The sequence below is a fragment of the Rhineura floridana genome, chromosome 7 (assembly GCF_030035675.1).
Source record: "Rhineura floridana isolate rRhiFlo1 chromosome 7, rRhiFlo1.hap2, whole genome shotgun sequence".
NCBI lineage: Eukaryota > Metazoa > Chordata > Lepidosauria > Squamata > Rhineuridae > Rhineura > Rhineura floridana.
This window is the reverse complement of record NC_084486.1, coordinates 91153252-91167833: the sequence shown is the minus strand read 5'-3', so window position 1 is coordinate 91167833 and position 14582 is coordinate 91153252. Positions and strand designations below refer to the sequence as shown.

The 14582-nt window shown below is 42.1% G+C and overlaps 1 protein-coding gene across 1 annotated transcript; it reads left to right on the top strand.

Moving 5' to 3' along the window:
- Window positions 1-3374: 3374 nt before the first annotated feature.
- Window positions 3375-13820, top strand: LOC133389206 (coagulation factor VII-like). The gene is made up of 9 exons (XM_061636427.1): window positions 3375-3409; window positions 4085-4208; window positions 5248-5408; window positions 6310-6334; window positions 7385-7498; window positions 9637-9771; window positions 11766-12088; window positions 12629-12746; window positions 13224-13820. The coding sequence occupies exons 2-9, from the start codon at window positions 4130-4132 to the stop codon at window positions 13772-13774; spliced, it is 1506 nt and encodes a 501-aa protein (XP_061492411.1). The 5' UTR covers window positions 3375-3409; window positions 4085-4129; the 3' UTR covers window positions 13775-13820.
- The last annotated feature ends 762 nt before the right edge of the window (window positions 13821-14582 follow it).

The window sequence follows — 14582 nt, the reverse complement described above, 5'->3', positions numbered from 1 at the left end:
GGCTCCAAGGGCCACAAGCAGGTGAGGTGCCAGAGCTGCTGACAGGGGGTACACATGCACTGGGCCCCAAGCCAGTAGGACCCCCAGACTCTTAACTTTCAATTAAATAAAAAAGTAAGTCAATCTGACATCTTGGGTAGAGATACAGTTGTGCAGGCTTCAGTGTGTTTCCACCTCTGTTTTCTGAACACGGGTAACACAATGCTAGTAAAATGCCACCCCCTTTTACTCCCAAACCTCAGAAGTTGCTGCTCAAGTACATTTTACCTTGAAGCCAGCTTCACACAGGCTTCAAAACTGATTGGCATTGTTGCCACTCCAGGTGTGTCCAATGAAAACACTGCTATAGGCTCAGGCAGATGCAGTGAATGGCCCAACGCTTTGCTGTAGGCAGTCCTAATCAGCAGTGAGGAAGGGAGATGTGTCCAGTCTTAGGCAGAGTCATTTGAAAGCACTGAAGAAGTTTCATGAGGATTTTTTAAAAAAATTACAATTTCCTGCAGAAATTGAATTTAAGATGGGGAAAGTGACAGATTTTTCCATCCTTACATGGGAGTGAGCTCCACAGTGTTTCAAGAGGCTTACTCCCTAAGTGTGTGCTAAGCATAGTAGTCCTAGATCAGCCTTTCCCAGCTAGTGGGCCACCAGGTGTTGCTGGACCACAACTCCCATCAGCCTCAGCCAGCATTGCCAATGGTCAGGAAAGATGGGAATTGTGGTCCAACAACATCTGGTGGCCCACTAGTTGGGAAAGGCTGTCCTAGATCCAATCCCTTCTGACCACACTGCACAGTGTCCCTCCCTTCTTGCCTGCAGTTAAGAGTGGCCTAAAATCCAGTTGACCGATCAGCAGCTCCCTCTTCTTAAGACATGTCTTCTCTTATCGTAATGGCCAGCCCTCAGGTCTTTGGGCAGTTTACAAGAGCATCAAGCAACCCAGCAGGCTATTGTTTGCCCCCATTCACTTTGGCTGAATACAGCTGTTACTTTTGATTTAAATTGTAGACTCCCAAGTACAGAAATGAAGTGACCACCCAATATGCAAGCCTATTTGGGGGCAGCAGGTGTGTTTGTGTATGTGTGTTACTTCAATAAGGTACATGGAATCAAATCTATTTGCCTATACATGGAATGTGTGTTCCTTTTTGCTTCTATTTTCACCTATATTTTGCTGGCAGACCACAGCATCCCATAGCTCAGTGGTAAAGAATCTGCTTTGCATGCAGAACATCCCAGTTTCAGTCCCCGGCATCTCCAGGTAGGGTGGGAGAGACCCCTGTCTGAAACCCTGGAGAGCCACTGCCGGTCAGTGTGGACATTATTGAGCTAGATGGACAGATGGACTGACTGCGTATAAGGCAGCTTCCAATGTTCCTATGCTTTCCAGAGCATGCCACTCATGCAATACCCGTGTAACTTTTAATTTCCCCCCCTCCTAACATGTTCAGTCAAAAGTTGTATGAAAGGAAGGAGGACATTTACTGATATATTTTTGGGGTGGAGTGGGGAATATGGCAGCATTATATCGAGGAACCTCTACCAAGACGCACACACATACATCATAGGGTTGTGGTCAACTAAGTCCTACTTTTCTCATTAGGGTTGCTTGCCATGAAACTTTACTTACCATTGTTCTGCGCTTATTAAAATTGGCTTTCCTGAAGTCCAGGGTTATCATATGGCGACTCTCAGCTTTTGCTTCCTTTAAAATCAAGAACTCAAGTATAGCATAGTCACTTTCTCTCAGAGGTCCCGTAACTGCCACTTCATCCACCAAGTCATCTCTATTGGTTAGAATCAAGTCAAGGATATCTGATCCTGTAGCTGCTTCCCCCACTTTCTGTAGGAGAAAGTTATCTCCAACACAGGTCAGAAATTTCTTGGAGGGGCCATGTTTGGCAGAATTTGTCTCCCAACAGATATCGGGGTAATTGAAATCTCCCATTGCTACTACATCATGCCTCCATGAAACATTAGCAATTTGCTTTGCAAAAGTTTCATCCTTGTCTTCTCCTTGATTGGGTGGTCGGTAGAAGAGTCCAACTACCATGTTCCTTTTATTCTTGCCATAAGCTCCAAAAGGGACTACAAATGGGACCTGAGTGTATTGAGTTTGGCTAGCTTCTAGGCACTCCTAGGAGTACTCCTAGGGAGTGTAAAGAACTGTGAGCTCTGAGGAGATGCCAGAAAAGGGCAGGTCAGCCTTGGAAGCTCATGTCATCAGCTCCTGAAGAGACCATCAAGTGCCAAAAGAGTTCTGGTGTCTTAATGCTTACATTTTGCATTTCTTCTTGTTTTAATTCAGGTTTTTTAGGACTTTCTCCCCAGAAAGGTTTGGCTGGCACCACCTTTATACTCTTTTTTTTTTGGTGTTGGATTAAAACCTTTTTATTTGGCTAGCCTTTTAATTTTTGTGATTTGCTTTTATGTTGGATTTTTATTGCTTGTTGGAATCTGTTTTGTCTTGTAGTGGTTTATCGTGGCTTTATGTTTGATCACTAAGCCTCTCTGAAAGCCATGGCTGAACAGTAAAAGCCTCTGCAGAAAATAAATAAATATTGCAAATTGCCTTCAGTGCATAAGAGAAAGGCTGTGTGTGTATGTGTGCAGTAGTAAATATATAATAAGTATTATATTCAGTTCACCAGCTCGCAAAGTCTTGCATATTTAGCAGCCTGTTAATTTAAGGTATCTGTTAAATGCAGAAGATAGAGAAAGCAAATTAATCACTGGGGCTCTGAGGAAGATGTGTAGAACGTTTGGTGATAAAGTTCATATTGCCTTGAGGAGAGTTGATTGTGTAGTGACCAAAGAGAATAAAAGAGCTTAAGCATTTCAGGAAATGTGTTATTCATTTATCTATAGTATTTTGATACCTCAATCATATTCCCATGGTGGTTTACAAAAATATATATCAAACAATTAGAATGTGAAAAGAAGAAGAATAAGCTTAAAGTCACCAAATTATAAAAGCATCATAAAACAGAAACAAGTTTAAAATTGCATCTTAAAAGCACTGGAAATTTGTTTTAAAAGGTAGTTTGCTTGGCACTGAAAGGACAATAAAGTAGGTGTCAGTAAAATCTCTGGAGAGGGGAAAGCTGCATTCTGCAATGCCGGGGGGGGGGGAGGGGGGACGCAACGAAGGCCCTCACTCTAGAAGCCACCTGCCTCATTTCAGATTGTGTGAAAATGTATACCTGTATATGAAACGCACTATGATCAGAGTAATTGTATGTTAGGATCTGATTAGCTTTCAAACTAAACATTTATTTTCAGCTGAAATGAGATGCCATATCTTGAAAGCCAGGCTACTTGTCAATATTTGTGGTAGATTAATCATCAACATAAAAATTCCCATAGCTTTTCTTGGTGTTGATCTAAATAGCACTTTGTCCTTCCTAACCAGGTAAGAGACCGCAATCTTTTTTCTCTTACATGTACTGGGGGCTGCTTCCTTTAGGAAAAAAGGGTGTAGGTACAGTATCTATAAGGAGCCTGGAACTCTTTACTTTGCATATCTCCTTTCAGTACCCACACTGTTTCATGTTTGATGGGGTATTGCTTGCTGGATACCCTTGGTCTGTAAACATTAGAAGTACATGTTTAACTTGATAAATTCTGCCTGGCATCATTCAGCAACTGTAAGAAAGACAGCAGGCAAGCTGTGTCAATCTGATGCCTTCCACAGACTTCAAACAAGACAGTCAAAGGAACTGGCTTCTCTGCTCTATGTATCAACCCAAATCTTGACCATTCTAGCACAGCTATTCTTCTCTATTTGGGTTTGAACAAATTGTACCTAATAAATGCTTCCACCTCCCTCTACATGCAGATTTTACTGCAAGAGCAGAGCCTCAGAGTTATAATTACTCCAATGCATTTAACTGGCAGGTTTTCCAGGTATTTATGTGCCTTCATAGTTGTGAAATATACTTGACTTTTCATTCCTTTTATTTCTGTATTTGTTTCTCCCTTAATCCAGTACCCACTCTCCTGATGTTGTCATAAATCCCTCCCCCGGTGATTTCTCATCTCCCTTGTTTGGGGGAAAACCTTGTTTATTTTTTTCTTCCTTGTGTAGGTGATCTACAAACCAAAATATTCTACCCACTTTGGCTGTATAATAATGGCTAGAGTTTCCTCAGGCATGGCCTTGTTTTTAGTAGCCTGCTCCTTCTACAGCAGCCAATCGAGTTCATTTTCAGGTAGGTACTTATTATCCACAAAGTGTACTAGTGGCTGTAGATCAGGGTGGCTAACCTGCGATCCTCCAGCTTTGATGGACTCCAACAACTCCAGCTACCATCAGCCTTAACCAGCATGGCCATTGGCCAAGACTGATGGGAGTTGCAGTTCATCAAGAGCTAGAAGGCCACAGGTTAGCCACCCCTGCTGTAGATTTAAAAATCGGAAAACATTAATATCCATACCATAGCTGAGACCCCAAACCATCAGTGTTTGACTATTAGCACAAGACGAATTCCATCCTAAAACAGTGTTGTGCCCTCCATTTTATCCAAATAATTTCTGTTCTGCGATTAGCTCTAGAGTTGCATCACTTTTTGCAAATATTTTCCCCATCAGTTAATTTGTGTTACGCAAGGGGGAAACAGTAGAGAGTGTGCTTTCTACCTAGCTTCTTAGCCCTACAGATGAGCAGACATCCTGTGCATGCTTACTTAGAAGTAAGTTGCATTATGTTGAGTGGGCTTACTCCCTAGTTAAAGATAGGAAGATTCGTCCATTTTGGTTCTCTCGGTTTCTAATTTTTCCAGTCTTAAATTCAGTTCTCCATATTTCTGCAGCAATTTGCATTTTAAAACGTCATGAAAATTCTCCAGCTTTTTAGTGTGACTTTCTCCTAATAAACACATTTTTGTAGGTGGTTTTGACTTATGCACATGTTTTTGCAAGCAATGTCTTGTCATATACTGGATTTTTGTATGTTATTGTCACTCATGTATTCATTTTTATGCACACTTTCCCTTAACATGTGCATTTTTGTAAACATTGTTGGCGAACTGCATTACAAAATTCGAACAAGTGTGAATTTTGAAGGATGGCTGTGTTTTGGTTTTCATACTGTTTCAGAAAGTGCAGATTTGATAGATTTGGCTTGAAATGCAAGCTGAATCAAATTGCTCCCCTATCCCTACTCCCTACTCCCTAGTAAGTGTGTTTAGGATTTCACCCTGAAACTGAAGAAGCAGGATTCATGGTGGCCATCTCATGTTGCTTTCATAGTTTTTATGAGAAAAGAAGAGGCAAGCCAAGTTCTGAGGATTCATAAACGTGCCAACCATTTCTTGGAGGAGATTCTCCAAGGAAATCTGGAGAGAGAATGCATTGAAGAAAAGTGTTCTTTCGAGGAAGCAAAAGAGATTTTCCAGTCACAGGAGAAAACGGTGAGAAACTGTGCTTCAGGAAATCTCAGGCTAGTTCTGGCAATTGTGAGATACAAGGAAGTATACCTATCCAGATATCCCGCAAGCACTTCCAGTCACAAGGTCAAATGGCTATGGTCTGAAGGCACATGAGGCCGGCACCAGGTCTGGTCAGTGCCTGGATGGGAGACTGCCTGGGAACCATATGTAAGCTGCCTTTGGTTTCTATGATGAAAAGAAAGGTGGGGTATAAATGTAATAAATAATAATAAATAACCACAAATAGTCTGCGGTCCTACTCATATGGATCAATGTAGTATTTGTTTTTCTTTATTATTTTATGGTTTAAAGCATTTGTTACCCTACTCTTCAGCTGGAAAAGCTCCCAAAGTGGCCCACACTGTAAAAACAAAAAACACAATCCCTAAATCTAAAAGAAAAACACAAAAGGAAAAGTGGATGGGGAAAGAAGAGGAAAAAACTGTTAGAAAATTCACAATTCATCAGGAAGTCAACACATTAAAATTAACAAATAAATCATTGCTTGAACATATGAAAGTCACTTGATCCCCTCCCCATACTCTCATATATGAAGGGTGATACTTCATAGCAACTCCCACAGCTTCTACAGAACATTATACTAAAGAGTTAGGTGGCGTTCCTGCCCACTTTTTGTGCTATGAACCAGATGCAGTTTCAGTGGGATGGACCAGTGTGCTAAGTAAGGACTGGAAACTGATAAAGCAAAGCTCTGTAGCATTGGCACAATAGAGACTGGCAATCTATAGTAGGAGGCTGTTTCTAGGATCCATCATAAGTACCATGATTAAACTAAAACAGAAAATCATTTAGATTAATTAAAAAGGGACATGTTTTCCACCCAGTGTTCTTTGGCCTATTTACCAATATTTTAATTTTGCAGGTGGAGTTTTGGTTTGACTACAAAAGTAGGAGTTTTTATTTTCTTCTTTTTCTATAATATTATTGATTTGTTTATTTCAATTATATACCGCTTGTTCAGAATTTCTAAGCTGTATACATAACAAATGTAAAGAATCATACAAAATAGAAACCTACCTTAAAATGCTTGCTCAAATAGGAAAGTCTTTGCCAAGCACTTGAAGTTCAGCAGGGAGGGGGCCTGCCTAATCTTAGTGGGGAGGGAATTCTGCAAAGTTGGGCTCGCAGTACTCAATGCACAGCTTCTGGTAAGTATAAGTTGTTCATCTGAACCATGGGGGACCACTAACAGAGACTCCCCTCAAGATCTCAGTGATCGGGCATGGATACAAGGGATCAGGTGGTCCTTAAGATCTCCTGCACTCATTTTCTAAGGGCCTTGTGAATTAATACAAAGCTTGGAACCTGGCCCAGTAAAATGTGGCCAGCCACTGAACATTTTAAAGACTGCTGCTATGTGCTGGTGGTAGTCTGTCTCTGTCACCAATCTAGCATTTTGGACTAGCTGGACCAGGTGTAAGGGTAGCCCTACATACAGCGCATTGCAATAATCAAGCCCTGAGGTTACTTAGTGCATGAACCACTGTGGTCAGGCTATCCCTGTCGAAGAATGGCCATCGTTAGTGCAGCGAGCGTGGAAAACTGTTTGATAATGCAAAGTGAAGGCCAACAAAAGCCTTGTAAGGTTCTTTTGGCCCCTTTTCTCCCGACCTTCCATTGCTTGTCGAAGACGTTTTTGTTCTGGTGGGTTTTTGGCCTGCTGAGTTTAGTTGTTTCATGTAGTTTTAGAAGACTGATCTGTGTTAGATATTTTCCCCGCTGCTGCATGCAACCCTATTATATAGTGTTGCAACATTTTACTGACATTATTAATGCTATCTTTAATTTGAATGTTGTAAACTGCACTGTGTATTGTGATTGCAATAGAAGGGTGTGGTAGAAATTACCTTCATAAATAAATAAATAAATCCCCCTCCCCAAAATGTCATCATTTTCATGCCTTGAATTTTATCATAAGCTTCTCGCCTTCCAAACAGATTTAAGCCCTTGTAAAGCAAATACCTGCAAGAATGGTGGAGTCTGCAAGGTTAAACACTATGTATCTTCCTGCACTTGTCCTCCCAGATTTGCAGGGGATCATTGTGAAATAGGTGAGTATGGGGTATGGGCTGATATGAATTAATCAGTTAAATATGCAGACCCTCTGTTACTTTGCTTGCTTGCTTATGTAAGATATTTATATGCCTCCCAATAACTCAGTTCTCTGGATGGCTTAAACACACAGCTGAAAACAGATGAATACAGAATAAGACGTATAAAGCCATAAAATCAATTACAGCATCTGTTACAGCTGACAAAGCCCACAGACAAGCCTCCCCCATTCCTCTCTAGCTCAGAGCCAGAGAGGGGAGGCTAAGGTGTGCTTTGGCGCTCTCTCTGTACCCAGCAAGCACAGAGCTAAAACAAATTGCAGGCTTCTGCCCATTCTGGAAGCTGGAGAGGGGAAGGGGATAATCTCCCCTCCCCTCTTTGTAGCTGTAGTATTAGGAAGAAGCCTTGGACTCCTCTTACTTGCCAGAGCCTGACTGACCTCTTGCCATGGTGAGTGGGATTGTTGAACCCTGGATTTAACTATGAAGCAGCCTTGATAATTCACTGAAGGGTGGGATATAAATAAAAGAAACAGATTTGACACATCTGAAAGATATCTCAGATGCAGCAAGGACAGAGGAGAAATGAAATAAACACCAAACTAGGAATATGTCAAGGAGCCATGATGCTTACAGTGAATCATGATCATCACTGTATAATCTTTTGTGAAGAGGGGTGGTGGTGGCGGTGGCAAAGCTTCACCAGCAAAACCCATAGAATGGGATGCTCTAGATATAGCTCCTGCATCCAGCAGGGGATTGGACTAGATAGTCTTCAAGACTCCCTCCATCTCCATGGTTATATATAAAAGACACCCCCTATGTTGGTTCCCAGCATTTCATAATGCTCTAATGTGATCTAGAAACTGAACCAAGGATGTAGCTATGCTGGTAAACGGGTAGGAATTTGTAGACTTGGCAAGCTTGATTGTCATTGCCAGGAGTCGCCAGGGGAATTGTGCAGATTTAGGCCCCATGATTCCAGTGGTTTCCTCAAGTACTCCTATTTACTTTCTCCTATAGGTATGCAGAACCTTTTGGCCTTCCAGATGTTGTACTACATCTCCCATCATCCTTGGCCATTGGCCATAGGCCATCCTGCTGGAACTGATGAGAGCTGTAGCTCAGCAACATCTGGAAAGCTAAAGGTTACCCACACCTATCCCATATGGTTGCCATTCAGTCCTGTGGGGAACAACTAAAGTACTGTACTTGAGGACCTTGCTGTGTGGAGGGCCTCTAGTCCAACCCTTACTTACAGTGATCCCAAAGGAGGGGGTGAACATATGTGTAATGGGTGTTTCTGCACAGAGCACAATGCATTCCCCCCATATATGCCCAATTTGTATTTTTGATATTTGTTATTTAGATTTACAAGCCAACCTATTTATTTGGGCTCTAGATAGGTAAGATCTCCATAAAAACAAAAACACTAATTTTACAGATAAAATATAATAGGCCACAGTCCATAGATTCTTACAGGTCACAGCATAATGCATCATTGTTATTGCATGCAAGACCCATTGGCATCAAAGAGCTGGTTGGTAATCACCTGTTGGAGAAGTGGGTCCAAAGTAATGAGTGGTGCTATCAAAGCCCTTCAGTGACAAGCATGTTCCTGCAATGAACATGCACTTCAGATCCTGAATGAGGGTTTACAATACCATGCACATGATAGCATTCAGAGGGGCAGCCCACAGGATGACCACCTTGGTAAATTTGAAGTTATTGTATATAAATAACAAGGTGCACTTCTGTTAAACACGTAACCACCAATTGTTCTCCCTCCATTGTTGGAGACAGTATGCCTCTGAATGCCAGTTGCTGGGAATTACAAATGGGAAGAGTGATGTTGCTCTCAGGTCCTGTTTTCAGGCTTCCCACAGGCATCTGGTTGGCCAGTGGGCCATTGGCCTGATAGAGTGGGGCTCTTCTTATGTTCTTATGGGGACCCAATAAAACTAGGGGAGGCATCATTCTTCTACATAGTGATAGTTTTAACAGTTTTGAGTTGTGATTTTTATTCCTGTCACTGAAATTTGTGGTGCTTTTTGTTAGAGTGCTGTTGAAAAACTACCCTTGTTAAGGTGTGGCTGGCTGCAGTAATGACCCAAATAAAATGTATACTTCTAATACAGAGAAGTCTGAATGCTGGTACAAGAATGGGGGCTGCTGGCAATATTGCCAAGATACTGAAAAGTCGCTTCAAGTGATCTGCTCCTGCACAACGGGATATACACTAAATGAAGATGGAAAGAGGTGCACACCAGCAGGTACTTGCTGAGGGTAGAAACATACTCGCTCTTCTGGTGGTTCCAGTGCGTCTCCGCCTCTTTCTTCTTAAAATGGGGGCACACAACGCTAGTCAAACTCCACACTTTTTAACTGTAAAACCTGATGGTATCAGCTTGAGTGTTTTTTTAAAAAAAACCAGCTTCAAAGAGATTTCACAACTGATCAGCAGAACAACCTGTCCCCCCTCAAGGTGTGGCCAATGGAAATGCTTTGATCTGTCAAATAGTGTGTTCACAGCCTGAGACGCTTGGATTAGAGGAGATGCTGTGGGACAAAACCTGTCCAATTTTCCTCCTTGGTTTTGGAATAGTGCTTTCCATCTTACAAAGTGCTTTATCTCATTTTGCCCTCCCACTGCTGAAGGTGGCGAGCAATAGTGGCTTGTCAAGGCTGGGGCTCTGGAAAGTATTTCCTCTATCCACACAAGCACTGTCACATTAACTGCATATGCATCATGGGCAGTATTCAACGAACTTTTTGTACTAGTGTTACAGATAGAGCTGGCACAATGGGATTTTGACGTCTCTTCCCTGTATGGGTGCCCCATGCTATCCCCGAATCTGCTCTGGAGAGTTGGGTGAACCCCCAGAACAGATTTAGGGGGTAGGTGGGTGGAGTAGAGTAAGAGATGATTCCATCGTGCAAGGAGAAATCCTTGCACTGTTGGAATGGATTGCCTTAGCGCTATGTTGAATACAACCCAATATTAGGTGCACACTTCATTGTTTGCCTAGTCCCAAGCTGGCATTTCATGAACAGCCAGAGCCCACCCCCCAATCAAAAGAAACTGTATACAATAGCATGCTCGTATCTATTGAGCAAATGTAATTCACCTGCTACCAACTCTAAGATATTAAGTCAGCTTCCCACCCCAGAATTACCAATGAACAGCCTAATCCCCCTCTATCAAACCACCTGGCAGGGCCTTTAAACTCCCTGTTTCCCACTACTAATTCAGGCTCTTCAGATATAAATGGGAACCAATACTTATTCTGGCTTATCTGTATACCACAATGTTTTTGACTGCTTATTATTTCCTTGGACCTTTAGTGTTGTGGTACCTACCCTTTGGAATGCCCTCCCATTAAATATTAGACAGGTGCCATCTTTTCGGCACCTACAGAAGACCTTCCTCTTTCATCAAGCCTTTTAGGCCTTATCCCAGTCTGTATCTGTGGGAATTGTTTTTAAAGATATTTCAAAGTGTTTTTTTAAAAAAAGATGGCTTTAAGATACTGCGTTTTTAAGAATTTCTTTTAAAACGATGTTTTGGTTTTAAGATGTTTTATAAATGTTTTTAGTGTTTGTTTGCCACCGTGGGAACTTTTTGGGAAGAAGGACAAGCTATAAATTTAATAAACAAAGAAACAATATATATATATATACTCTGCCTTGAAGCTTAGGGCAGAGTGCATGGCGCTCCACTTTGGTAGGATAGACTGTAAACTGGCCCAAGCTCATTAATGAGCTTCATGGCTGAGCTGGAATCTGACGCTGGGTCTTCCGACTTCTAGCTGTAATGATTTGGTACAGTTATGGGGTTGGCTATGTTTGCAGTGAGACACACACACATCACAGAATGTCATGAAGTGTAGAGCCAGTGGAGACTGGTCCATTAGGTCAAGGGAGACACTGCCCCACCAGCCTCAATCTGTGCTCTGCGAGCCCTCACCCGCCACCCCTTGGCCTGCCTTCTTACTTACAACCAGGCCAGAGGGTAGCAATTGCTATCAGCTTCCTCCTCCTTAGTCTCAGTATTGCTCCTTGTAAAACTAGCAGGGTGGAAGAGGACAAAACTACAATTAATTGACTCAACCTATCTTTGGCTTTGGTTCCACCTACTGTTGGCCTCCAGCCTTACCCTTTACCGGTCTCAATGGACACCAGCCACCACTGCACAGAGCTTCTTTATTTACTTGTCTAAACATCCTACTTTACCCTCAGCAAATTTGTTTATTTTCTTCTCCATAAGACCGCTTTCCCTGTGGGTTGGTTAAGAAATCGACACGCTCCTATGAGGAAGGATCAGCTGAACACAACCAAACCGGTGCTTGGGATATGGCTGGGGTCAATCAAACAGTGGCTCAGGAGAACTTGACCAGTGGGAATCAGACATTGGCCCAGGCCTCATTAGTAAGGCTGAATCTTACAATGGTACAGGGAGAGACTGAGGAAGAAGTCACTGAAGAGATGAAGGGGAACTTCACAGATGGGGACTTTCTCAACTCTGCTGAACTGGCATATTTCAGGGTAGTTGGAGGCTCTTTGTGCCACCCAGGAGGCTGTCCCTGGCAGGTACAGCTATTTTTCTTCAAGGTTTTGACAAAATTGCCTCATCTTACATGGTTGTAGTTGTGTAATTGCAGGGCCGAGTCACATGACCAGTTAGATATCTTGTGCAAAATAAGAGTGTGAACTGTGCGCAGTGCAAGCAAGGCATCTGCCGTGACCCCCCCCCCTTTGAACAGCACAGCTTTGCCTACAAAGGAAGACGAGTGCTGACAGAGGATCATTGCAACTGTGTGGGAACACTGTTGCCTCGTGTCTGTTTGCCTGATCCTGTGAGAACCTTCTTCTTCTGTAGATAATGCATCCTCCATATATAGAGAATTGTTGCTAAACATCATGTATAGCACCTTCTTCTTGCACTTCTATACCAGTGCCAGATAACTGAATTGGCAGGATGAAAAATTTCCATACATATATTCCTTCAGATCAAACTACATTAACAGTTATCTTCATTTCCTTGGATGAGTTTTCTCGCCATAGCCCTGCAGTAAAGTGAGTACATACTTTGTTAACTGAATTATCAATACTATTTTTCTTCCTTCCTAGGTTCTGATCCAAAATAAGAGAGGTTATGGTTTTTGTAGTGGCAGCTTAATCAGCAGTCGATGGGTGCTCACTGCAGCACACTGCCTGGATACTGTTACCCCACATCAAGTTACTGTAGGTGTGTCTTAACAGAGCCACAAACACAATCAAATGATCACTGTTTGTTGTTTTTCCAGCAAGCCCCCAAAAAGATGCAATGGACTCTTACTTCTAGCAGAGTATCCCAGCTTTACTGTTTTTAAAATAAATTCTTTTTGAGCCTTCAAGATAATTGAAATTAGTGCAATCCTATAATTAAAAACTTTTCCAATGTGGTCCTTGGTACTGAACAAACTGCCATCTCTTACTTAAGAGTGACGTTTGTTTCGTCAGAGAGACACTTGGTATTGAAACACAATAGAACATACTATGAGGAAGAATCTGCACGACTTTAAAAACATTTTGCATATGCATGCCAAAATATTTATTCGTATCTTTAGATCCTTTCCCTCTTTTTTCTTGAGGCTATTTTAAATTCAGCTTTAATTCTTTCCCCTGAGGTACAGCTAACTGTACAATGGCATCACACTCCTTTTACATTTCATTTGCCTTTCAGGAGACTTTGACAAACACCAACGAGAACAGGATGAACAAAAGGTGGGAGTGCGCCAGTACTGGAAGCATCCTCAGTATGACTCTGGCAACCTCAACAATGACATTGCTTTGCTCTACCTGACCAGTGATGTTGTTTTCACCCAGAATATAGTCCCTATCTGCCTTCCCAACCCTAATCTAGCTGCCCTACTGACTAAAGACGGAACATCAGGAATGGTTAGTGGATGGGGTGCTACACATGCCAAGGGCAGGCTGACTCGTTTCCTGCTGAAGGTCAGGTTGCCTGTCGTGAGCATAGAGACCTGTAAGCAATCATCAGAGAAGCTCATTACCGACAACATGTTTTGTGCAGGCTATGCTGAAGAGGCTAAAGATGCTTGCAAAGGAGACAGTGGGGGACCTTTCGCTGTGTCTTATCATGGCACTTGGTATCTCTTGGGAATAGTCAGCTGGGGGGAAGGTTGTGCTGTATTGGGAAAATATGGGGTCTACACACTTGTATCCAACTATATTTCATGGATAGAAGAAATTATTGGAAGTGCCTGTTTCTGAAGGACTTTTAGGTGCCCTGTAATAATAAAAGCTATGATTTTTTGCACGTTTGATAATTCCATGCAAGTACTCAGTTGCAGGACTGCTTCCTCACTGCTGCTCCTGTACCAAAAAATATGATACATGAGAAAATTTACACACATCTACAGCTAGGAATATTTTTATTTGACTATCTTTGGTTAAGAATTTTGCAGCCAATTTGCTTTGGACTCCAAGCAGAAATAGTGTGTAGTAAGCTCATGACTACTTTTTCCCTGTTCTCCACACACATCTGGCAAATACTGACTACAACAGTTTGAGACATTAACCAGGATGTGAAAGAGGAATCGGTACTACCCAGCTGTGGCAATGTACATCTCACAATTCTTCAAACTTAATCATTAGAGCCAAACAACTTTCCTAAATATAGTCGGCATTGCCCCTGCCCCCTAGCACAACTGAGCATGGTAAATGAAAAATACCTAGTTTATGAAGCAAATTTTGGGACTTGTTTTTAAACACAAAGGTAGGCAATTTAAAATTTTCACATGGCAGCATGGGAAATATATGCAAACCTAGTCTGTTATCCTGGGTATCCTCCATGGCACGCAATCAGATTATTAGCTACATAATACACAGCCTTAAATAATTGTTCAGTGTCCAACGTGGCAGGTCATTCTGGCATACACAGCCATTCATGCTACTTCACTTAATGCTTTTTAAAACAAAAATGAGGGAGAAGCTCCCCCTCCCCAAATAGCACTGGAATTCCTCTAAATTCCTTAGAGCAGAAACAGCTAACCTTGTTTGGGCAAAAGGCCACAATTGC